Source organism: Apus apus, chromosome 8, assembly GCF_020740795.1.
Source record: "Apus apus isolate bApuApu2 chromosome 8, bApuApu2.pri.cur, whole genome shotgun sequence".
NCBI lineage: Eukaryota > Metazoa > Chordata > Aves > Apodiformes > Apodidae > Apus > Apus apus.
Genome location: NC_067289.1, coordinates 19,309,663 through 19,335,800, shown reverse-complemented (window position 1 = coordinate 19,335,800; position 26,138 = coordinate 19,309,663). Strand labels below are relative to the sequence as shown.

General features: G+C 39.1%; 2 protein-coding genes across 5 annotated transcripts in view; both read left to right on the top strand.

Annotated features, from left to right (window-relative positions):
* The window catches only part of PIK3CA (phosphatidylinositol-4,5-bisphosphate 3-kinase catalytic subunit alpha), a 43,388-nt gene extending 24,342 nt beyond the window's left edge, over nt 1-19,046 (top strand). For 2 of the 3 annotated variants that reach the window (XM_051626193.1, XM_051626194.1), the window contains exons 10-21: nt 2,981-3,105; nt 3,436-3,517; nt 3,977-4,141; nt 4,697-4,800; nt 5,680-5,851; nt 6,187-6,293; nt 6,846-6,967; nt 7,510-7,588; nt 9,886-10,056; nt 10,584-10,701; nt 10,857-11,008; nt 12,172-19,046. In XM_051626193.1, the coding sequence (XP_051482153.1) occupies nt 2,981-3,105; nt 3,436-3,517; nt 3,977-4,141; nt 4,697-4,800; nt 5,680-5,851; nt 6,187-6,293; nt 6,846-6,967; nt 7,510-7,588; nt 9,886-10,056; nt 10,584-10,701; nt 10,857-11,008; nt 12,172-12,442 (1,668 nt within the window). In that variant the 3' untranslated portion in view covers nt 12,443-19,046. The remainder of the gene's footprint in view (nt 1-2,980; nt 3,106-3,435; nt 3,518-3,976; nt 4,142-4,696; nt 4,801-5,679; nt 5,852-6,186; nt 6,294-6,845; nt 6,968-7,509; nt 7,589-9,885; nt 10,057-10,583; nt 10,702-10,856; nt 11,009-12,171) is intronic. The other variant, XR_007890171.1, reaches the window with a different exon arrangement.
* A 2,306-nt stretch (nt 19,047-21,352) lies between these two features.
* ZNF639 (zinc finger protein 639) lies at nt 21,353-26,138 on the top strand. Of its 2 annotated transcripts, none has more exons than XM_051626725.1 (6): nt 21,353-21,393; nt 22,467-22,565; nt 22,949-23,016; nt 23,560-23,667; nt 24,497-24,634; nt 24,906-26,138. In XM_051626725.1, exons 3-6 carry the CDS (start codon nt 22,959-22,961, stop codon nt 26,048-26,050), a joined length of 1,449 nt encoding a protein of 482 aa, XP_051482685.1. In that variant the 5' UTR covers nt 21,353-21,393; nt 22,467-22,565; nt 22,949-22,958; the 3' UTR covers nt 26,051-26,138. The 2 variants fall into 2 exon arrangements, with proteins under 2 accessions (XP_051482685.1, XP_051482684.1); XM_051626724.1 differs by lacking the exon at nt 21,353-21,393 and adding an exon at nt 21,400-21,877.

Genomic DNA, 26,138 nt, shown 5'->3' with positions numbered 1-26,138 from the left:
CCAGTTTGGGAATTCTTAGGATATTTATAACAGTCCCATCTCAACGTTCTTTCAACAAAGGGCTGTAGGCCATTTGATTTCTCTTAATACTCTACAGGAAGTCCATGACAGTGGTGTATCTCCTTCTGTTATATATTGTGACTGAGCAGTGCTTTAAGTGTTTAAGGACAGCTGGCTTTATGGTAAATAACATTCCTTTGCTATGAACCAGCCAATTACCTGGGCTTATATGGGCTCAACTCATGGTTTTGTTCCATCTGTAGGCAAAAACAGAAAATGGTGAGGAGAATAAGCTCTCACTTCAGTGACAAAATAATGATCAACTTAGAGTTTACAATTAAAAAACCCCAACATTCTGAGGTAGTCTAAAGTCTCATTATTGCCTTTTATTTTTGTGATAACTCTTACAGCACTGTAGAAGAAAGTCATAGTAGTGAATATGGAGAAAGCCTAAATGCATCAATGACTAAGTTGACAAGGAATATGTCAACTGCTTTCTTTGTTCTTTCTCATTATTCATGCTGCTTTTCATTCAGCCCACCTTGTTGTCTGCCAAAGTCCTCTTATTATCGTTTCTCAAATAATTTAATTAAATGTTTTATAAGTTGGAACATGACTAGTTATCTCAGTATTGTGTTGTCCCCTTTATCTTGTAGTGTGGGGTGTGTTCAGGTCTGAAGCCAAACTTTCTGTATTTAGGTACTGTCCATATTTATAGTTGTCTGTATTATCAACTGTGTTTAAGGAGTTAAAAGGCAATGTGTTACTAATTAAAAAATCAGATACTAGATTACTATGTAGCACTGCCCATATCTGAAAGAGCTTAGAAAATGCTTGTCTGAAATGGTCAAAATCAGCAAAGCAGTCACTAAGGTATGATTTTTATATAAATGTTTTTATGATACAAAGAACATAACTTTTTTGTTTAACTTTGAAATGCATTACCCTGCATTTAAAAATCTATTAATACCTACTTATAAGAGATCATTCATAGGTCCATAAATACCTCAAATATGAAAGAATTTTTCAATCTTAAATCTAATTTACTGTCCCACAATTCATAGAATGTCAAGTTTTTGATGTTGACCGCAACAGGATAAATGCATTTTCCTTCTGGGCTTGACCTAAACTATGATCTTTGTGACTCACTGTGCAGGTACATTTTCTACTTTTTTGACTTTCACTTACTATTTAGGATGACTCTTTCAGAATCAAGATGAATATGTACAATTGATCACTTGTTTGATACAAGTATTTGATCTTACGTCATAAGAGTAGGGTGGTTATGAAATCATTTATCTGTTAACTTCCTTACAGAATTACTCTGTTTGTTACTTGCTTTGTTACTTGCACTGGATCTGTTTTCATAATATTTGAGAATGTGTTCTCAACATTTTCCCGTGCCATGTAGACTCTTGACTAATTTCCTCCCACATCCAAGTCCAGTCCATGTGCTTCAGAACAGTAATAAAAAATAGTGTTGGTGCAGTAAGATCTCCTACTAGCACACTACTAACAGGGCAAGGTACTAAAGATCCTGTGAGTTGATTGTTTTATATCTTAATATTGGCAGATGAAAGCTTCAAGGCCAGAATATTCTTGTCCCATGTAATAGTAGTGAATCCATCATGAAAACATACAAATTATGTAATTAAAGATAGATGTGAAGTAGGGAACTTTCAGTCTGAAGTAGGTATGATGTGGTACGATCTGGCAATTCTGTCTATAAATGTGCATATTCTTAGAAATAACACCACTCCACTTTTTAAAGGGTGCCTTGATCTCCGACCTGGAAATTTCACATGGTTCTTTTCTTCGACCTTTGTTTAAGCTAGATGTGTTGGAAAGCTGTTCTGTAAATGACATGTGGGTATTTCTGTTTCTAAAGAACTTGTTCAACCTGTTGAAAATCTCCATCAACAAAACGGGCAGACCAAGCTTAGTTTCTTCTGATTATCTTGTTTAATGTGCTCAGACAAAATTGCCTGGGGAAAGAGCAGGGTGAGGATTCAAATACTGTGGTTCTACATTTTGTGATTTAAACATTTTGAACTTGGAAAAGTTACCTTATTCTTCTGTAGTAGTAAGTGTTACACAGGTGTGAAAATACAAGTTCATTATATAGCCACTCTTCAACTCCTCTAGAATTCCTGGGATTTCAAAAATTCTTGGGTATCAAACTTGTTTATTACAGTTGTATTTTAAAGTAAAGGCAATAATAGAAGCTGCTTATGATTCCTCTTCTGCAGTGCAGTAGATTCTGTAGTTGGAACTTCAGGAACTGTGTAATTTCATTTGTTGCTTTATGGAAAACATATTAAAGGAACTAAGAAGCGGAAAGTATAGGAGAAAATGAGCTTGGAACATGAGCTGTGAAAAAACAAGTAGCAGTACTTTCAACACCTCTGCTGTTGGTCTAAGCTGGTTCTAATAAATGAAGTCTTATGTAAAATTTCAGCATCTACCATCTGTGTTTTCTGTACTTTTTGGGGACTGTCTTTTACTAATTCTGGTTAATGTTTTCCAGTCTTCCTGTTATTCAGCCTTTCCTACAGTGTTCCACCTTTTATTTGCCTAGCTTCATTCCCCATATCCTGCTTTTTCAGTTCCGATTCTTTTTCACTCCTTTCAGCAGCTCTCAGCAATCTCAAAACAGGAGTCAGAAATGACCTGTTTCATTTTGTGCTACATTATGTTGTTCATCAGATGTCAACTCCTGCTATTTCCCCACACAGCTGATTTAGTTAAAATGTACCTCTTCTTGTCCCAGTAGTCAATAAAAGCAGTTGCAAAAATAAAAGGTCTAGTCTTTAATCTCTCTCTGTTTTTATGTTTTAAGTCCTCAGTTATAACAAAAGGAAATACGATAGTATTGCATGTCATAGGCTGTAAGAGTTGATGCTGTTGAAATGCTTGATGTATCTTGTATGAAAACAGAAGGAAACGTGTGGAGGGTTAATGGATCACTTTCTCTCTGCAGAGTAACAGAATAGCTAGAGATAATGAATTAAGAGAAAGTGACAAGGAGCAACTGAGAGCCATATGTACACGAGATCCTTTGTCTGAAATCACTGAGCAAGAGAAGGACTTCCTCTGGAGCCACAGGTATTCAAAAACTAAACCAATGAAAAACCTGTGTTGGCCCCATCACATTTCACCCCATTCACTTCAAATTTGTCTGATTGTCTTGTGTTTTGCTCCCTTTATTCTGTTTTGTTGGTGTATGTCTTGGCTCATAAGCCCATGAGGAAATGTAAGTTGATGAATTAGCTTAGTTTTCCCTATTACTGCAGTCTTCATGGATGGATCCTGACACCACCTTATTGTATTGATCAGATTCTGCTTGGCAAAGGAAGAAAAAAGGTGCAAGACTGAGTAGATGGCTATGGAAGCAAAAATGACTTCCTGTACATACAACTTTTCTCTCTTTTGCAGACACTACTGTGTGAATACTCCAGAAATTCTGCCCAAATTACTTTTGTCTGTTAAATGGAATTCTAGAGATGAAGTGGCCCAGGTAACATACAGCACTGAAGAAGTTTTAAGTTTTGAAGAAGCTTTTTAAAATATGCTACTGTAAAGAAAACTGCTGGAAGTTAAAAAGATGTTGTGTGTGCATGGCACATTGAAAGTAAAGGTTGAAGTTGCCACTATACTGGCTGGTCAGTCTGGTCCATAGTTCTTTAGCTCGTTTTGAGTCTTAGTATTTCCTCTCAGGGGCATTACTTGAATCCTTGTTATGTTACTCATTTGTCAATTACAGTTAAATGTGAAATTTTGTTTTCATTCTTTATATAGTGGATAAAATAACAAAGCCAGCTGGCAACTAAAACAAAATTGTTAATTAGAGAAGACTAGTAAGTGAACAGCTTCTACTCAGAAGCAGTTTGTCTGATGATATTTCCTAATGGCTGTGTGTTATAACTACTTTCTAATCTATGCAAACATGTAATGTGCTTGGACTTCTTGTCCACAGATGTACTGTTTGGTAAAAGATTGGCCTTCAATCAAACCAGAGCAAGCAATGGAGCTTTTGGACTGTAATTATCCAGATCCAATGGTGCGAGCTTTTGCAGTCCGGTGTCTAGAGAAGTCCTTGACAGATGACAAACTGTCTCAGTACTTAATCCAGCTAGTACAGGTATGTAACATTTTGATACACTTGATGTCTTGTGTATATTTAATGATCATAGAGGCTTAAAATATAACAAAATGAAGATTATGTGAAAAAGAGGTAATCAAAAGTATGTTTGCATTGCAGATTGTTTAGTGGGAGATGAAATGTAGTTCATTGTCTGTAGTGCTTGTGGTTTCGCTTGTTGATTTGAAATACCAAAAATCTGTAGAGATGCAGAATATTCTACCAACTGGAATAGGCAGCTATTTCAGCTCTCTTAACATATGGGAAAGTATGAGCAGAAGCATGTTCTTCAAATTTTGAGCAAGTTGAGACTAAAATATTTGGTAACTGTAAAGGAAGCATCAGATGGTGAGTTTGTGAAATAGAGGCAGCTAATGCACTGTTAGCAGATACTGCTCAAATCCTAGCATGTGCAAGTATTAATACCAGATCATTGTTTTACAAAATCTCATGTAAAACATAGATTGCTTTTTATTTAATTGTCTTTAATCTCTTTGTTGTTTACAGAAATAATAACTGCAGCTGATACTTTTTGTTTTCTTTTTCCTTAACTAGGTTCTCAAATATGAACAGTATTTAGATAATCAGCTTGTGAGGTTTTTACTCAAGAAGGCACTGACCAATCAAAGGATAGGACACTTCTTCTTTTGGCATTTAAAGTAAGCTTAGTATCATGGTAAGGGTTGGTGGGATTCCTATTAGTTGTAAACAATCAGTTGTTCTAGAGGCTTGGCATACTAAATGTTCTTTTTTAGGATAAATATTACCACTTAAAGTTTACATTGGTTAAAGAGTTTGAATGCATAGTTTGGTAACAGGAGTCACCTCTTACAGTTTCAAAAGCTAGTCAATAATACTTGGTCTTGTACTTCTTTATCTAATGATGATTATTCTAAAAGCATAGTAGTCTTAAGATTGCTGGAAGCCTCCCATGTTTTTAGCTGTTTAGAACTTGGACATTTTTCTGCTGTTTGAACTTCATTTTTGTATGCCAGATCCCCCAACTAGTTTTTTCCAGAAAGTTTTAGAAATGGTTGAGGCCACCCAAGTTGAGCGATAAGGCTTTGAAAAATAACTGTTGATACTTGCTCATTAAAGACTTTTTAGAACTTGATATCCAAAGTATCTCAGTGTTCTTCCCTATGTATAACATGGGCTTTTGTAGTTCCTGGTGTTGAGAAGGCTGAGCATAAATCAACCTGCAGCATCCTGGATTGTAGCTAGGTCTCACCTAGAAACGCTGTTCTAAGATAGTGTGATCAGACACAGAAGTAGAAGCAAGGAATCTTTGTTGTGCTTTCCATTTTCTACTACCTTTGGTAATCATCAAGGATAATGGAATATGTTGCCTGGTTAACTTGTTTGAGAAAATGTATTTTTAGGACTGTGTGAGAACTGAGTAGATAAGAACAAAGAAATTAGAGGGAGCACAGCCTGGGACTGGCTGTGAGACAAAGAGTAAATGAAACAGGTTAGCTTTGCTCTGGAATTTGAATGGTCTTGTCTTTCAGCTATAACTGTTCTTTCTCTCTGTGTAGGTCTGAAATGCACAATAAAACTGTAAGTCAGAGGTTTGGTTTGCTTCTGGAGTCCTACTGTCGAGCATGTGGAATGTACCTAAAGCATCTGAGCAGGCAGGTGGAAGCTATGGAGAAGTTGATTAACCTCACAGATATTCTCAAGCAGGAAAAAAAAGATGAGACCCAGAAGGTATTTTAAGCTGTCCATATATCAAACTATTCCTGTTGAGTCTCAGGAGTTACAGAACTGTGCTTTATTTCATTAACTAGAAAAGTATTAATGCTGAGTTCAGTAGATAGTGTGTTATCCTAGAAGCTGTAATACTTTGTGTGTTGCCACTGTCTGCCTCTTAAGGCAACAGAACTAAAATTAAAGGTTTCAGCTGATGTAATATGTGGCTAAGCAGAGTTGCATATGTTGGAACTGTACAAAACCATGCTTTAAATTCAAAACTAAAACCCAATACTTACCTTCACTTTTGTGTAACTGGTGTTCTGAAAACTTGAATGTGATTTTATTATCAGGTACAGATGAAGTTTCTTGTTGAACAAATGAAACGGCCAGATTTTATGGATGCTTTGCAAGGTTTTATCTCTCCTCTTAATCCTGCACATCAACTGGGAAATCTTCGGTATTGTTTTCCATTTTGAAATGTATCTAGATACTTAAATGCTTAGTAATGTTGACATTAACACTGTTAAGGTTGAATGCTAACATACTAAATGTAAGTACTGTCCAAGGTAGCTGGATAAAATTTGTAGCAGAGTAATTCAGAGTTTTTGAAGTAGTTTCAATCTAATTGTGTGGTGAATTAGGGAGCAACTTGACAGGTATCTGGTCCTTTAAGGTGATGGGAGCTTTTCCATTTATAAGGAAATGTACACAGAGTAGATATTAGCCAATCTGCAGTCCTTTTTCCATTTCTAAGCAACACACTCTGCTGAAGGAAAATTTGCAGTATAGCCAACTGATCCGTTGGGCTTAGCAAATGGTTAACATTGCACTTACCAATTTAACTTTGAAGCTAAAAATAAGTGGTTGAATGTTGGTTCCCCATGCATATTTAATTTGATACAAGCTGAAAAAGCTTGAAAAAACAGGGAGAACTTAATAGTATTACAGAAATGTGGTATGAGAATCAATATGTGCCTATTTCATAGAAATTTTATCTCTTTTATTATAGGCTTGAGGAATGCAGGATAATGTCCTCTGCAAAAAGGCCCTTGTGGTTGAACTGGGAAAACCCAGATATTATGTCTGAATTGTTATTTCAGAACAATGAAATAATCTTTAAAAATGGAGATGGTAAGGAAAAATAGCTGTAATCTCTTTATTTTTCTAACCTACTGTTTAGTATTTTTCCTAAGCATATAACATACACATTGAAATAACAAAAAAAACCCACCAAAACAAACAAACAAAAAACCCCAAACAATTTAAAACAATAAACTCATCTGGACAAAGCAGTTTTCTTTTCCAGAAGAACTAAGTATCCACAAATAAGTATTTGTCCCAGTCGTACAAATTTTGTATGTTCCAAGATGCTCAATCTGTTGAGTTTTAGTGTATTATTTAATATTTCACTTTTTTTACTTGAACATTACAGATGTGTAATCTGTAATTCCATTGTCATGGTTTGAGTGTATACTTCTAAACAGCTTTGAAATCACCTCCACAAATTTTATATATTAATTCTCCATTATTTTAAAATCTGCGTTTCTCTAAACAAAAACCTACACTAAACTATGCAAGCCTCATTTCCTTTAGACATACTTTTTGGGGGAAAAGTAAAATAAGATGTAACAGTGTTTCAAAATCTGCAATCTCTGTGTATTTGACTATTCCAGACTTGCGTCAGGACATGCTGACACTTCAGATTATTAGAATTATGGAAAACATCTGGCAAAATCAGGGTCTTGATCTTCGGTAAGCGTGGGAGGTCATTCTCAAGCAATACTGTTCTTAATGGGGTTTGCATTGCCTTGTTACCAGAGGTTGCTTCTGTTGTCTGCAGGGTGATAAAGGAAATGCTATAAATAGGCATGTTAGTACATGTTAGAGCAATTTTAAAATTATTTCTTAAATCTTCAGTTAGCTACACTATTGGATTCTGTAAAGATAAGACTGTATTTGAAACGATATTTAAGTTTCAAGTGGGTATGAGGAATCTACAAGCCAGGAATGGCTACAAGAGCAAATACACTGGCCACACTGGCCCACTGATGGTGTCTGTGGGATTTGCTTTGAACAGGTTGCCACACGTGCAGCCCTGTTGAGCTATGACTCTGTGTTGGTATCTTCATTCCAGTACATGCAGCAGGTATTACCCAGTCAGCTTCTCCACCTCTAAATCGTCTGTGGGTACAGTAGCTTCTGCAGAGTGCCACTCAGGGTAGACTCTTCTGCTTCTGGAAAACTGATGCTAGACAGGTTACACTTCCATATACATGTTTGCTGTGTGGTGGATTTTTAGGTGGTGGCGTAACAGAGCTGCCTCTGCCCTGTCAAACCAAGAATGTTCTTTGCACCCCTAGTTCTCATTTCCTCATCATCTTGATGAAAAGACCTATTGAGCTACATCATCTCTCATGCATCTGGGCAGCTGTTCTGTCTCTAATACCATAATGAGTAACAGAACTACAGCTTTGTCCAAGAATAGTTTGCAGAGTTCACAATGCTCATGTCTTGAAGAGCAGCCAGCCATGCTCTGCAAAAGCACATCTTCTCCCAGCACTTGCCACTATTCTTAAAGATGCAGCTTGGAGAAGAGAAGTTGAGTAGGTATGGTGGAAGTGACACCCTGATTAAAAAAAAAAAAAACTAATTAAAAACTCCCAGCTGTCAGTCTGCTATACTGAAAGACAGAAATGAGCATGCAAGATGAGGCAGCTGGATGGACTCTGAATGTTGATCAGACTAGTTACACAAGTGGACAAAAAACATCTTTTGAGGATCTAGAAATTGCGATGTATCTCACTAAGGCTTCTAAACTCTGTGGTACAGAAGGTCTAATGGTCCAAAGTTTATGCCACAGCTGGAAGAGAACATGTGGGCCTTGCTGTTTTAGTTTGAACTCCAAATCAGACTTACCTGAAAATGCGAGTGTAGATAGACACATATAAATATCCTTTTAGTACCTGCAGATTAAGTACTGTTAGTCCAGAGTGGAGAAGCCCACCTCCCAGCAGCGCCAGCAGTCAGCTCTGCCACTGGCTCCATGTTGCTGTGGTATTCCATAGAGTCTGAAGCCTTACACAAAGCCATGCTAGCTTGTTTTCTCTGGGTTTTTTACCATGGCATCACACACAATACATTTTTTTGTACTTCAGTGTTCCTAGAAGGCTGTCACACTCTGTAACACTTTCCATTCAAAAAGGAAACTTCAGGAGAGGAAAGGGCTGCTTTTAGGTACATGATGCTCTCTCCTAAATCAAACATGGCAATGGCCATGTTGCTTTCAGTCTTTGAATAAAAGACTTTGTTGTCTCAGATAAAATGTTTAGACCCAACAGAAGAAATAGAGACTTTGGGTGAGGGTGAGGAAGAGACCTGTGAAAGAAAAGAGAGGCAGAGGAATTAATTTCTTCTACTTGTAAAGAGAAAAATTATCCTTTGAGTTTCAGTTACAGACTACCAAAAAGTGATGTATGATGCCCTTTAAAGCATCCATGAATTAACATCAGTTTACAGTTAGTCCATTAATGTCTGGAAAAATTGTGATGTTGCTGACTGTAGAGTCCAGTTACAATTTTGCAATATGTTCATGTAGTACTTGGAAACTCATTTTGAAGGTCTCATGCTGGTTTTAAATACAAAGTGGTACCTTCTGCTTGTTTACAGTAATATATGAAATCCTAGCATTTGTTTTCTGAATGCTTAGAATCTGTCTGTAGCACTTTGAATGTAATTGAATAGATCTCATTAAGTCATGCTGAATGCCTTTTTAAGGGTTTTTCCACTGCATTCCCCAAGGCTTCCCATGTTAATAGAATAAGGTAATAGAATTTTGCTTTAACATTTTTTCCTAATGTAAAACTGAAGAGCACACTGGTGGGTACAGTGGCTGGCACATTACTGTACTATTATCTAGTATGTTTTTTCCATAAGATTTTCATATCTTTAAGTAACAGATTACACTTATCTGATAAGGGTTATCAAACATGCCTGTTGCTTGCTGTCTTAAAACTTAACTCTGTAAAAATCAAAATTGCTTTGTCTTTCAGGATGTTGCCTTATGGTTGTTTGTCCATTGGTGATTGTGTGGGGCTCATTGAGGTGGTGAGGAGCTCTCATACAATCATGCAGATCCAGTGTAAAGGAGGCTTAAAAGGAGCGTTGCAGTTCAACAGCCATACATTGCATCAGTGGCTCAAGGATAAGAACAAAGGAGAAATGTGAGATTTCCTGTTGCTTGTTTTTCTTGTTATGTGCTGTTTCTGGTGGAGACTTGCAAGAGACCTAAAGTCTGTCAAGTGGGAAATTATGTCCATCTGGTTTAGGTGGTGGTTTTGGTTTTTTCCCCCCGGCCCTCTTTTGTCTATTTTTCCTGCTGGTAGCTCTTTTAGGGAGTTTAGATGGTTGTGTGACTTCTCAGCAGTAAAGCATAACTTGGAGGTAGAACTATGAAGATAAAGCCTGTAAGTACAGATAAATCTGTATTTTAACAGTAGCTCATCAAAGTGAATACTGCTGGTCTTCAGAAGAGGGACAGTCACTTTAACAGCTAGTTTACTGTTCCATCATCTAATTGTAAGTACTTTGTTTTCAGAGTATCCTGAGTTTCTCCCTTACTTTGATAAAGGAACTCTGCTGCATTGAGAAAAGATAGAAATTGACTCTTCCTTTCTGGGGAGGGGGAAAAAAAAAATCTTTTTTATTAGAATATCTTTAGGAAAATGTCTCCTTTGTTTGTCTTCGCTAGGTATGATGCAGCTATTGACTTGTTTACACGTTCTTGTGCTGGCTACTGTGTTGCTACATTTATACTGGGCATTGGTGATCGCCACAATAGTAACATCATGGTCAAAGATGATGGACAAGTAAGATACATTTTTCTAAAAACATAGCCTAATGTCATCTCTCACTTTGCTATGAGTTTGTTTTCTAAAAAAATCCATCTTAACTGATCAATTTTACCATGACATTATTTCCACAAGGAATTGCTTGCCTTTAAATACTTTTCTGTCTTTCCAAGCTGTTTCACATTGACTTTGGACACTTCCTTGACCACAAGAAGAAAAAATTTGGTTATAAAAGAGAGCGTGTGCCATTTGTCTTAACACAAGACTTTTTGATAGTGATAAGTAAAGGAGCCCAAGAATGTACCAAAACAAGAGAGTTTGAAAGGTGAGCCTTTTTTGAAGCTTTCATCTTCCAGGGTATTTTGTACCTAAAATGCACTTTACTACTGGTGACCTTTTAATAATTAGGTTTTTAAACTGAAAAATAGTATATTTAATGGGATAGCAGTGAGTATGTGCCAGTTCTTTAATTGAAGATCAGCCATCTACTTGTAACACGGTGATCTTTGTGCTTACGTGGCTTTTGGTTTGTGAAACCTGTTTAGGGTCAGCGTACATGTGACTGAAGATTTTTTTTAAAAAAATATCTGGTTACTTTTTTATTTAACACTTGCAATCCTCTCAGGATTGCATAGCTGCAAAAATGGATAGTTCTTAAATTTCAGGTGTGGTGCACATCTGAGCCTTGTTGGTTACTCAGCAGTACTTTCTCATTTAGCTGCTGTGCTACCAGCTCTTCCGCTGGCTTGTGTTGTTTGTGACATTCTGCAGGACCTGATAAGAAAGGAGAAATTGAAAATAATAAACGTTGTTGCTGTAGCCTTTCCTATTTATCTGTATTTCTAGAGGTCAAATCTTTGAGAGGTTTCAATTTTAATCTTAATTTCATTATGTTGTGAGGAAGGGGAGATGGATTTTAAGTTACAGTGCCTCTCTGAATGCTGCAGTGAGGGCTTTTGCATATTTATTTTCTTAACCCGACTTAAATTAGTGATTTCAGCATAAACCAGTATTTCTCACCCAATGGTGGGGTGTAGCCAATGCTCCTGTCTCCAGTGCATTCTCCAGAGTATTTAAAGAGCAGTAGCTGCTGCCCTCATAAAACTACAGGAGAGAAGTGCACACTCTGAGGACAACTGGGGAAGTGCAGTTTGCAGCAGTTTATCCTGACATGTGCTCTGAAGCCTGCATCCCAGTAGCAAGGACTGAAACGGCTTGGTCAACTCCCATAGACGTGTGGAACACCTGCATGAATTGCAGATGAAGTTTAAGGCCAGAAAGCCTGTCTTCAGTTTGGCTGTTGTGTTAGTCTGACCACTACTAATTCTGACAAATGAAGCTAACCTAAGTAGGAAGAGGAGGATGTTTACTCAGCAACGTTATGGTGTTCTTAGTAGGTTAAGACAGTCTCCATTTTTTTTTCATGTCCAGTTACTGAAGCATCTAATGGGGAAATACACTGAGTTTGTTGGGTTTTGTCTCTTCCAGGTTTCAGGAGATGTGTTATAAGGCCTATCTAGCAATTCGGCAGCATGCCAATCTCTTCATAAATCTTTTCTCCATGATGCTTGGCTCAGGAATGCCAGAGCTGCAGTCCTTCGACGATATCGCGTACATCCGAAAGACCCTTGCATTGGACAAAAGTGAGCAGGAAGCTCTTGAGTACTTCATGAAGCAAATGAATGATGCTCACCATGGTGGCTGGACAACAAAAATGGACTGGATCTTCCACACAATAAAGCAGCATGCTTTGAACTGAAATGAAAGCAAAGAACACAAGAACTGATGGCCCGCTTTGTGGGAACTGCACTGTTAATACCCCTTAGCAGCAAAGACTGGTTGCATAGGAATTGCACAAACCACGAACAACATTAGCATTTATGGCAAGGAAAGAGATGAACTCTTCAGACAACTGTCAAAAAATAATGTAAAACAGGGTTTCAGATAGCACTAAAATTGTACACTTCAAAAATTAAGCTTTAGTATGATGTGTGACTTCATGTTATGCCTTAAGCCCGAAAAGGTAGACTTGGAAGAGTGTTTCCTTTTTCCATTTGGTAGGATACATTAGAAGGAGAAAGAAAATAGTGCTAGCATGAACATAGAGTCCATCACATATTACCTTAGGTCTGGTACAGCAGTAGGGACTATGCTGGATTGAGTAGAGTGGGAAGAAAATTCAAGGGATAGTGAACATTTAAATGCAGCATAGTTTGAAGGGAGAGAGGTTTTATTAAGCTCAAAGATCTAAAAACAATAGTGAGAGGACAGTGCCTTTTAAATGTGCTCAGAGGCATGAACATTTACTGGGTTGAGATGACCCTTTGATTTCTGGGTCTGTCATCTGCACAGTTTTTGAAAGCAGTAGGAAATAGGCCCATTCAGTATGGTGTTTCTTCTGCTCAGTATTTCTAGGGGTGCAATTCATACCTTCACAAAGAAACTCCCTATCATCCCCAAAAACTGACTAACCTGGAAATTGAATGGTCAGAATTGGGTATAGTGCAACAGAGTGTTGTAGTGTTCATACTAGGTTTGCTTTAATCTAACTTGAACTGAATAGATTTTTTTCATACATGTTTTCCAGAACCTAAAGAAAGGTGAGTTATTAAAATTATTGAAAGATTATTTTTTTATAAAGGCTATTTATATAATAGGAACTATTATTAATATATATTCTTTATTTACATGATTTGTCCAATATTCACTCTTAATTTTGCAGCCCAGTTCTATCTGTCCAAGACTCCCGTTTCCATTAATGTCACTGCAGGTGACCAGATATACTCCTAGGACCAAATTCAACCCTGGTGAAAGAGGACACAAGTACCATTGAAGTAGTGGGAGACAGACTCACTAATGCCAGAGGTGAACTTGGCCTAAGTTTCTTCAAAATTTTTTGGGCATCACTCTTCACGTTTCTGAAGTGATATGCTGGCTATTCAAGGAACCTTCATTTAAACCCTCAATCTTTGGGTCCACCGTTTCTCCTCTTTCTTCCTCCCTTGGAAGTGGTTGTTTAATCCAGTAACAGAAGAATCAGAAATAGCAATTTAGATTTTCAATATGATCAATAATAAGCAGTTCAACATACAGCAGATGTGCTGGCTAGCTCAAAGCATGCAGAGTTACCAAACGTTTTATAGCTTTGTCTGTTTTGTGTGTGCTTGTGTGTAATATGTATTTGTAAATCTAGTTGTTGTCCTCTTACACAATTCCAACATGTGCAATTGATTAAATTGGCACCACTTCTTGAAACTGTTCAAAGTACCGAGGATTTCAGATTGCCCTTATGCACAACTTCAGGTAGGACTGTTTTTCTAATTATTAAACAGGTTTTTGAATTAGTGAAGCCCATGATTCTGAGGGTCGTGTTCACCCTGACATTTTAAACTTGCTAGATTGGCAGCACTTGGAGTGAATTCCAAAGGTCTGGGGCTTTTGGAGGTTCAGCTCGTTCACTTGCAAACACGTGCCAAGGTGCCACTCAAAGTGCAATACCACATGTAATATAAAATATGTTGACAGCTGGTTTTAGATTAGAATATAAGTATATAAATAAACTGTACTTTGTGCAGGCTGTACTGATGAGGCAATGAGTGGTTGGCTTCATTGAGCAAACTGTAATATACTAAAAATGTGCAATCAGTTACATTATGAAAGACTTCGGGGATTGTAAAGCCAAGACTTGGTTTTCCAAGACGCTTTCATAGTCAAGATCCTGCAGTTGATCACTGCATATGTGGATACTTGATGTTGTGGGAGGAAACCTGTTTTTGTGAAAACTACAGAAGTTCCAATAATAGTATGGGGGGAATGTGAAGTGTTATTTCCTTCTACTAAATATTTTGGAATAGTCCAATAGACTTCTCATTACTCTGTTTTTTGACTGTTACATATTCCTTTCTGTTCATAAGAATATTTTGACTCCTGCTAACCTTGGTCATACTTTCTAGAGCAAAATTACCCTTGTATATATTACTTTGCAGTCAACACACTCTAATGGTTTAGCTCTTTTACACATGGCTTAGTTTCAGTTTAAATTTGGTTCACAAATCTGAAACCCTGTTGGCTGTAACTCTTAATTTAACTGAGTAAAACCTGTACAAATGCCACATTAGGTGCTATATTATCCTTATTTATCTGGTATTGAAACAATGCTTTACCTCATTTATCTAAGAGATGGTCAGCCTTTTCTAGCCTGGATGAAAAGATCAACTCAAATTTATTGGATGTTATGAGCCCAACTTCTTTTGTAATTTGCCCTTTCGTAGGCATTTACTTCTGTAAATAGAAATGTCTTTCAGATCAAGTATTCCATGTTCTGCACCCTTTTTTGCACAGAGAACCCAGGCTCTGTTTCCAAAAGTCATGCAACTACATGCTGTGCACAGGCTGTAGGAGTTAAGAACATCAAATAGTAAAAGAAAAGCAACTTCATAGTGATACAGACACAATGTGATTTGGGATAATTGTAGCCTTTAAATACTAAAACAAAACACCAACTTGGGAGAAGCTGATGGGCTTTAGCAGTTGTTCTTACCATAACCAGGATGGGCATTTGGAAAACATTCTGCCAGTGTTTCAGGAGAAAATAAAAAAAGGAAATCCTTTTTTAAGCTTCAAAGTGTTCAGCCCTAATTACCTTACTGTATTATGCCAGTTTTGTGCTGATGTAACTTCACTGAAGATAGTGGAGGTTCTGTTCACTTACATTGGTGTAAATGAGAGGATGTCGCCTGTTCTCAGTGTTAGATGATCTGCTTACAGACTGAAAGCACCTGTAACTGAGCTTTAGACTTTGTTACAGAGATTGCTTGGAATTTGGATTTTCATTTTTGAACTATTTCCACTTCATGCAGATTTGAAAATGTTCCCTTTATTCTGAGAATCAGCTACATAAAACACTAAGTAGCTTATTTTGAGCTTGAACTGTATCTGAACACCTTGCTCCTGCAGAACTTTGTAGTAGGACAGCCAGAGCAAGGAGCCCAGGATGGGGCCACATGTTTTATTACAGAGCATTAGGAAATGGTGATTTAGTGAAATGCAAATTTAAAAACCAGTCACTTTTTCAACTGTGAAGCTATGTTTGATTTAATGACAGAACAGGCTGCTGCTGATTTAGCTTGTCTTAAAAATATATTCTTTGCTTTCCTAAAGATAGCATAAAAAGCACCTGTACTGACCTATAAATGCACACTTTTCTGTCCTGAAAGGGTGCATTAGTCGTTTTTCATAGGTGAAATGGACTTTAAGTATAACTTCTAAAATAATAGAAAGCATTTAAAGGAAACCAAAATTGTTAGAAGTTTGGCATCTTGTGGAGGAGATCCAAGCCTGCCTAGTAAGGGCAATATAGAAATCACCAAGCTTGTAGAGAACTTGGTATGTGTTAACTGGTGGTGTAGAGGGTTGGTTATGGTTTTTTCCAACTTCACTTTTAATGTAAAATACTAAATGCCCTTTAGTGGTCAGTAGCCTGTGTTTTTGACAATTTGAAGATATTTTCTTTGCTTTGTCATTTTATAACTGGCATGTTCTAATGTCTGTTCTTAGTAATAAGTGTCAGTTCCTCCTGTTTTGCATGTCTGTACAGGTTGCAGACCTGGGCTGGACCCATTTGAAAAACAATTATCAAAAAAAGCCACTTGAAATTACTGTTTTGTTGATGATTTTGACATCTTTAAAATGCTTCAAGTTAATGAAAATGGTGTGGTATTACAGAAAGAATTGTATCTTGCTGCTTCTAAGATTTATTTTTTTTAAACTTCCATTGTTCTTTCTCTTGTTTTAGTTTTACTTGAATGGAAGAAAAGAACCACACTTGTTTGGTTTTGTTGGTTGTTTTGGTTGTTTTTTAAATACTATATAGCTGTGGATGTTGTTGCAGATTGTTGAATCCCAACTTCGTTTTGCAATACATGTTCCATACAAATAATGAATTTGTATCTTTTTATCTTTTTTTTTTTCTTTGTGCTGAAAGTTGTCTCAGTTTAGGTAAGGCTCTATCTGTCCAAAATCGTGTGTAGGTCACCAATCCTGTAGTTGGTTTGGGTTTTCTGGGTGTGTGTGTGAGTTTTACATCTGTTTAAATGAAGGGAAGCCAACTGGAAACTGGATATAGAAGTTCTCTATCTGTATATGTGAACCAAATCTCTAGGTGCTCTGGGCTTTGGGAAATTCTGATTCCTCTTTATGCTGATGTAACACGGACTTCATCAGAACCACTCTGGGTTCACAACAGCAGATGAAATCAAAAGTAGATTATATGTTAAAGTCACAGATTACTTATTCATATGGCTTGGTATGAAAGGTGCTCTCTAAATGGAGGCATGTTTACTAGCAGCCCAATTTAAAACTTCACAATTTTACTTTGAAACAGCCTTTATTAACTAGCCTTTTCAGCTCTCCAATTCATAACTACTGTAATTTTGCCTATAGTTACTTTAATTCTTGAGACTTCCAAGATTTTTATTGCATGCCAGCTTAAATGTTTCCTCTCCCTGCTCTTTTATAGTATAATGACATGTTGAACCTGCACGCAGGAAAAGCAGTTGTTCTTCATCTGTTCTTGACTTCAGAACTATATGGGTTAGACTTTCAAATGTATGAGGCCTTACTCTGTTATCATTCCTGACCCAAAGCCAGAGGTGGATCTCTGTCCCTATATTTTTCACTTTCTTCTCCAACACCCCTCTTCCCCAAAAAGGGACGTGTCCATGGCGTAAGAGCAGCAGCATAAAATATTTGTAAGAGAAGATCAGTTGAAGCAATGCTCTGCCTGTACTTTAAAGATAGCATTCCTATTGGTTTGTATCAATGTGTCTTCAGCTTAAGTGTCCTTACTGTCAGATGCAATGTTCCTGAGGCATAAAGAAGGCAAAAAATACAGTATGTTTTCTTGACTCTTCTGATGCCAGTTCCCAGCTATAAACTGGTTTAGGCACCATTTAGTTCAGTCTAACTGCATCAGTTTTGCTAGGATCCTATTAGAGTAATAAAATTAAACACAGTTAAACTTGACTTAATTTACTCTTGAAATAGCCTAATTCAAGCAGAAGTTCTTTCTTCTAAGAATCTTGTGTCTGTTGTAACTTGGTTAACCCTGAAGAGCCAAACACAGATATTCATAGGTGCAATCTCATTCTGCTTTATTTCTTTGGTTTAAATACTCTTAATCTATTTCCAGGCTTTAAGTGTTCTGTATTCTGAATTTTCAACTGCTATCCAAAGTTTTGTTTCATTTGGGGCAGGGGAAAGAAAAGGAAGGGAGAAAGAGATCAATCTTTCTCTTCCAGCTGCTGTGATCCAAATTCTTCTCTTGTGAAGATAAATGTGGAACTGATCATCTGGGAATATCATCCTTTCCCCTCTCTGCTTGTACCTCTGCAAGCTCTTAACTGTGAATATCCACATATACTATTGAAATCTACTTCTCTGGTGTAGAAAAGGATTTAGTGTATATAAATGGCTGCAGTCTGATGTCCTGGATTCTTAGGCTTAAAATTTGGGACATATTGTTGTCATTGCAACTGGCACCATAATTGCAAGAACTTTTCCCAGAATCGCACAAAAAGGCTGAAGTTGTCAGAGACCTCTGGAGATCGTCAAGTCCAGCCACCCTGTTCAAAGCAGGGTCAGCTAGAACAGGTTGCCCAGAACATTGTCTAATTGAGTTTAGAGCCTGCCCAAGAAAGAAGAGTCCATAGTAAAAGTTCTTTTGTTTGTTGTTTTTTTGTTTTGCTTAATGTTTATATGGAAGTTCTTTGGGTTCATTGCCTGATGTCCTTGCATTGGGCAGCTCTGAGAAAAGCCTTGCCTTTTGTCTTTACTCCTCTCTGTCAAAAGGAGAGTTGGAGCACCCAGCAGTGCTTGAAATAGCTTTTTAAAATGAGACAATTATCTTTGAAATAACCACTACTGGGGGGTGGGGGGATGTTGCTGTGTGTATGTCATTCTGTAATAAAGATCCTGTGGTAAAGTAGTTAGAATGCAAGACATTTTTAGTAATACTGGGCCAAAAAAACCCTATTTAAGATGCAGCAAGATGCATGTGTTGTCATACTGAGAACAGTCTTGCAGTACTCTTTTTTTTTTTTATATTAAAGAAAACAACAACAAAACCCACTCCACAACCCTTTCCCCTCTCCCCCTTTCAAGCAACACAAGTTTGGCCTATGATACTATTGTAGTTCATGTTCATGGGAAACTGTATAAAGTCTACTTTTTATTTATCTTTGCTGTCTGTATCATATGCTGTTTATTAAAAAAAACACTTTGGTTTTTATTCCACTTTTGAGTGTTAATGTATATACTAACAACTAAATTAAAATAATATGGTTGGTATGCTTGTGAATCCTGAACTGAGAATTTAAGGAATCTTTAGTCTTGATCACTTGGTGTTGCAGCTCTGCTCTTGAAAAAGGCCAAAGGAAAGGAGAGAAATTGGGGAGGGGGAGCACAGAAATAGAATTTGCCTTATTTATGGATTGGAAGTCCTAGATGCATGTGGCATTCATTCTTGTACTTGTTGGTCCTCAAAAGAAGTAACTAATTTTAACTGTAGGCTGTAAAAGTTGTGATAAGAGAGTAGATGCCTTTGAAGTTTCAGCTGGATGTAATTAAGCCCCTGCCAAATCAGTTATTTTGTTTTATGAAAACATCCTTCATATTTTCATTACCAAAGCTATATTTAAAAAAAAAAAAATAAATTGACAAACTAGGTTGTATTTTTATATCCAATATGAATTTTGAAAGTGTGAGAAACACGGTTGGGAAATTACTAGCAAGTACAAGAGCCTGGGGCTGCAATGGAATTGTTTCTGTGGATGTGTTGATCTACTTTGGACTTGAGTTGCTAACAAACTCACAGAGAGGAGTTTGAGTTTTCCTGCTGAGAATTTCACTTTCTTGGAGAGATGAGGGAGGTGTTAGGGTTTTTAATCAGGTCACTTCTATGCATCTCTGTCCCCCAGTAAGTTGCAAACTTTGCAGGCTGAAGAAAACTGGTGCTAGACGAGGTATCTCAGATAACCTCCTGTATGTCCTTTCAAACACAAATCTACCTTCAGCAGAGGTTGTTGCCATGACCTACACTAACTGCTTTCACTGAAGAAAGAGTTGACCTTGCTCTTCCTTTGGTAAGGATACATCCGTACTGATTGAGACGAGCACTGTCTGTGTTGCTCATTTAAAGCACAGGATGCATATCCCTGTTTCCAGTTGGAATGGGTTCTGAGTGACTAAAACCTGACCCAGAGCTGCCTGAACATCCCAAGCGTGGGATGGTTTATAAAGTGAGACTCATTTAGACTTTCCTGTGTACAGCATTGATGATGCTGCTTGATACCCATGACTGAACTGCAGCTGCAGAGGGAATCTCTCTCAGGTGTTTTTCTTTGTCTTGTCTTTTTCTCTGGCACAGGTGGCGTTGGGCTGTGCTGCTTTGTGTGGAGAAGAAATCAGTCAAAAGGTACAGAAGATGTGTTGTACTTCTGTGGAAATGACTTGGTTATCCTTGTTCTGTCTTGCCTAGTGGGACTGAATTCAAAGGAAAGGGCTTGAGTTTGGTTGTATTTTGTTTTTTTTTTCCTTTTTCACTTGGCAAATTATGGATCGTGTTGCTGTTACTGCCCTCCGCTGGGAACTGGAGAAAGTAACTTTTTTATTATTATTTATTTATTTTTTAATATTTACATGGAATACTTTTTGGTGAATAGAAGGAGAAATATGTGGGCATCCACCTATTGGGGTGGCTGCAGCCAATTCATGAGAACTTTAACACAAGCTGTCCTGGCCAAACCTCAGCTTCTTAGTTGGAATGAACAGGTGAGAACAAACTGAACTGGGGTGCCAGGATCTTTATTTGATTGGCAGTTCAGCTCAGGAGATAACAGATTCACCACATGTAATTTCTCAGGGCTCATCAGTGTGTCTTCATGAGGATACCTTTGCTTGTATCAATGCTGCTTTCCATCAAAACTTGTGTGATCACAGCTGAAGCTCTTTCTATGTGACTTTAATCAAATCAGGTCATCCTGAAGTTGTGGTTCCGATGTTCAGGACAAAAGCTAAAGGTAGGAGTTCGTAAAGAGAGTAAGTCCTGTTTCAGCTTCCAGCTACAACTGAGGCCAGAAGCAGAGTGTGATTTACTTATTTTTTACTAATCTCAGGAATAACACCAGGAGGGCTGTGGAGTCTTTGCTAAGTGAAAGCTTGATCTTAAACTGAGGTAGCCTGGCTGAGCTGGAACAGAGCAGCCCGTGAACAAAACGCTTGGCAAAATCCCAGGGTCTGTTTCAAGTCATCAAATAGAAGTGGCTGTACTGGTCTCCCTTGTGTCTTCAAATAAATTACTTACTCTTTTGACAAATAAGACGCTGTCTGAAATACTCTGTGCCCAACTCTCACGTACTGCTCTGCACTGCGGTGTAAGCAGGGGCTGGAGCGGGCGAAAAGAGGCGGTGCCTCGCGATTCTAGATCGGGGAAGACTGGAGAAGGGGAGACTTGCCGCGGTGTCAGCCTCCCCCCGCCCCCCCATCCTTCCATCCTTCCCTGCCTCTTCCCGCCTCTTCCCGCCTTTCCTGCCCCTCCCCCCGAGCCCGCCCGCAGCTCGGGCCGCCAGGGGGCGCCCCAGCGGCGCGCGCCCCGCCCCGCCCCTTCCCCGCGGGGCGCGGCTCCTCCCGCGGCGGCGGCGGCGGCGGCGGCAGGTGAGCGGGGGGGGGGGGGGAGCCCCGGGGGCCCGGGCGGGAGCGGCGGCCCCGGGAGCCCCGCGCGGCGCCAGCGCCCGCCTCCCCCCGGCCCTTCGCCCCGCCGGGCGCGGCCCCGGCGCCATTTGGAGCGCGGCCCCGCGCCCGCCCCGCTTCGCGCCTCCGCGGCGCGGCCCGGGCCGCGCGTCCCCCCCCGCCTGAGGCGGGCCGGGCTGCGGCGCTCCCCGCGGGCGGCTCCCGCAAGGGCCCTTTGGCCGCCGCCGGAGCGCGGCCTCGGCCCTGCCCGTCGCCGCCGTCCCGCCCGCCTTGCCCCGCTGCAGGCCGCGGCCGGCTCGGCCGGGCTGTGGGAGGGAGCCGGGGGTCTTGGGGCCTCCCTGAGCCTCCCCCCCTTGCGCCGGGCAGCCGGGAGGGGCAGCGCCGGGAGGAGCCGCTGGAGAAGAGTAGCAGGAGTTGGTGTCCCAGGGGCCGGTCCGAGGGGAAAAGGGTGAGCCGGGGTGCAGCTCGTTCTCTCGGTGCTGCGCGGGGTCCTCCCTCGCAGCCAGAACAAGCCATGAGGGTGTTTGATGCTTCTAGGCCGTGTTACCATCTGAGCAGTCTGGGGTTTTCCGTGTTATTCTCCTCTTAAAATAAAATTTTAACCCAGACGAATCTGTCTCACGGGATCAGCATTTACTGTATGAGGGGCTTCTTTTCCTGCCCTCACCTGGGGTGGATGGCGTTGGCTTCAGAAGATCTGGTGTTATGTCAGGTCCCACGCTTGCAGCCTGCTCAAAACGGGGCCAGTACACGGCATGAGTGTGTTTGGGGTTGTCTCCAAGTGTTTTTCTCTTGTTGGGAGCTGCCGTGTGCAGTGAAAGCAAGCTAACCTGAGAAAAAGAAAGTGAATAAACACTATAATAATGCATACCTTGTTCATTTTTATACTCAAAACCAAAGTTCAACTTTTAATGTTGTTTTCTAGCTTCAGTTTCCGTAGCTTCATTCTATATAGTACTTGTGTATCTGATTTTGATTGGGCTTTTTTAATTTTGTGCTCAAGTTTTAAAGTGTTTTAAAATTCTGTCCCTCCATAGATGAGAATCTTCTGGAGCTGATGCATTCACTACGTTTGGAAGCTGTGCAGCCATCAGCTTCTTAGCTGCTCTGCTTGCTGATACTGAAGAGCATTTCAGGTAAGAGAGCGTGACTTTTGTTAATATTTTCAGCATTAAAACTTTATCAGAGGGACTCTGCCTCTGATCTCTGACAAAAGGCAACAGAGTGTTGGAGAATTGCTGTGTAGGTTGGACAAAGTGCCTCGAGTCCAGTCCTGTCTGTCTTTATGGTGACCCTTCTTTTGTTCCAGGGCAGGAATATGAAACTCGACTTGAGCAGTCCTGTGCATTTAATGTGTTGTTAACTGTAACAGAATGGACTAGGGAGGAGGAGAAAACCTTTTGTGTTTAATATGTGGGTTTTCAGAATGTTTATGTTGTCTCATAAAGTAACGGAAGATAAGCTACATACAAACAAGTCTGTCTAACACAAAAAGGTTTGCACTTTACTGTTAATTTAGACTATTCAAAATGAATGAACATCCTAAAAAGAGGAAAAGGAAGACTCTACACCCTTCTCGATATTCAGGTGAGTCTAGAGCTTGAGTTACATACACTTTAGTAAGTTTATTTATTCTCAGCATAATTACTTTGTTAGGAGAAGGGACCACATGTCCCTTGTAGTAGCACATCCATGCTGATACATGGAAAAATGGTAACGTAAGAGGGTGGGATAAGAAACTTCAGTCCAACCATATTGAGTCCCTGCTCTGTGTGCTGTGTTGTTAAACCGCTTCCAGTCAGTGCATCTGAACAGCCTTGTTCTGTACTTCCTGCAAATTGGGAAACTTGCTCAAGCTACTAAATGAAGGTGATGCTGCTAACACACCAAAGGAGGAATTTTGTAAAAGCAGGGGTGGGAGTGTTCAGCACTGAGGGCCCTGTGCTCCTGTGGTGGGAGCACACTGATAATGATGGGAGCTGATACAGTGTTACCAGGGCAGCACAGAATTCCCTGAACACAAGAAGTAAAAATGTGGCTGGTGAAGGGAATTTTTGGGGAACATTAAATACATATGTAGCTACATCAGTGTGGGAGTATTAAAACTTTTCCTTTTTTTTGTTGTTTTAGATTCTTCAGGTGCCAGCAAATACATAGACAACAGTGGTATTTTTTCTGACCACTGCTATAGTGTCTGTTCTATGAAACAGCCAGATATGAGGTTTTCTGAAAGCAGAGGTAAGGCTACATTTTGGGTCTCCTGCAATTCTCTACTAAGTGTGTCATACTCCTATTCATAGAAATAAATATAAAATAAGTAGTGGGTGACTTGTGAGTAGCATTGTGATCTGATATGCTGTAGCCTGGGGGGAGGTTGTTTTAAGTGTTATAATTGAAATACAGTTTTTGAAGTAAAAAATGATGACAAAAAGATCCTTCAATTTTACAGCATTTGTAATTATTAATAGCAGATATTTAGATTGTTGTCTAGCTGATATAAATAATCTGAGGGTTCAGATGGAATTTACCAGCACCTGTTTTGAACTGTACTTGTACTTAGAGAATGCAAAATGCCTCTACACTGCATCCACTGCGGGATGTGAAGTTTAGCAGAACAGATGTGATGATGTTTTTTTGTTACTTTTACTTTTCTTTTCACTCTAATACATTAACCATAAAATCCCCAGAAGCCTTTTAAAGTATTGTGTTTTAAAATATGTCGTCCAGAAATGTTTAAGAATTTTTGCTTTAATTGTGTATTTCAAATTAAAAGTTTCATTTAAGGATTTTAGGGTTTTTTCCAGTATAAGCAACAGACTATTTGCTGAAGTGTTAAAGACAGAGTTGCCACCTTTTGAATTATTTTGCTTTTTGTCTTTTGTATGTATGGAAATATTTTATAAAGTATTTATTGTTACTTTCTTTAATGCAGGTAGTAATTTGATTAGTATATAAAGGTTACTTTATGCAACTAGAATAAGTAAATAGCAAATAAGAAATGTGGTTAAAGAGTCAAGATGATGCTAGAATAGACAATGACAAGAAAATCCTTCTTTTCTCCTTGCAGGTAGATTCCACAGTCCTGTGCAGAGCTTAGACACAGATGATGATGGGAGTCCAGTGCATGCTGGGACTTCTCACTGGAGTGGGTCCCACTCAAACGTTGTGGGGTTGCACTACACAGACCCTAAAAAGAAGGACAGAGGTAAAGGTCAATGTGTGTTTGCAGCTGAGGTGCTGAGAAGCTGGAGAGCACAGCTGCTGGATTTTAATGTAACTTTTTTGCTTTGATGAAGGATTTGTAGTTTGTTTATTTGTTAGTTAAACATAAAACGTAGTCTGGCTGAGGAATAAGAACTGCTTTTTTTTTTTTTACATTTGTAAGCTGCTACAATTCACTTACAAATGTTGTGTTTTTATTATTTTTGCAGGGTTTTTATAACTTTTTGCTTTTATTATCTTAATTTCTCCTGCAGATAAAGGTACTAATAACGGAATGTGCAGAGACTTATGTGATTCACCCATATTCAGTGACAGCCCTACAGAGGAAGAGAAACCTCTAGATATTCAAACTGTAGAAATTTCTACAACAGAAGTGAATGCTGTAGAAGTTCACGACATAGAAACACAGACTGTGTCTCCTGAGAAGTTAGAAGCTGAGGACCTGGAGGAAATCCCTCTGGAAACCAGAATTTTTGAAAAGAATCAGGCTTTGAATATCACAGCTCAGCAGAAGTGGCCTTTGCTGAGAGCCAACAGCAGTGGCTTATACAAGTGTGAGCTCTGTGACTTTAATAGCAAGTACTTCTCTGATTTAAAGCAGCACATGATCCTGAAGCATAAGACGTGTGCAGACACTCACGTCTGCAAAGTTTGTAAAGAAAGCTTCTCCAGCAAAGTGCAGCTCATTGAACATGTAAAACTACACGAGGAGGATCCCTACATCTGTAAATACTGCGACTACAAAACAGTGATATTTGAGAATCTGAGTCAGCACATAGCAGACACTCACTTCAACGACCACCTTTATTGGTGTGAGCAGTGTGACATGCAGTTCTCCTCCAGCAGCGAGTTGTACCTGCACTTCCAGGAGCACAGCTGTGACGAGCAGTATCTGTGTCAGTTCTGTGAGCATGAAACAAATGACCCAGAAGACCTGCACAGCCACGTGGTGAACGAACATGCCTGTCGACTGATAGAGCTGAGTGACAGCTACAATAACAAGGAGCGTGGGCAGTACAGTCTCATAAACAAAATCAGTTTTGACAAATGCAAAAACTTCTTTGTCTGCCAAGTGTGTGGCTTTAGGAGCAGGCTGCATACCAATGTCAACAGGCACGTAGCTATTGAGCACACCAAAATATTCCCTCATGTTTGTGATGACTGTGGGAAGGGCTTTTCAGGTATGTTGGAGTATTGCAAGCATTTAAGCTCTCATTTATCTGAAGGGATTTATTTGTGTCAATACTGTGAATATTCGACAGGACAGATTGAAGACCTTAAAACTCATTTGGATTTCAGGCATTCAGCTGATTTGCCTCATAAGTGTACTGATTGTTTAATGAGGTTTGGAAATGAAAAAGATCTTTTAAGTCATCTTCAGATACATGAGACAGCATGATTACTTTCTTTCCTTGTAACCAATCTATTAGAATTGGAATTCAATTTCAGTCACTGAAATGTGATATTAAATGCAATTTTAACAGCAA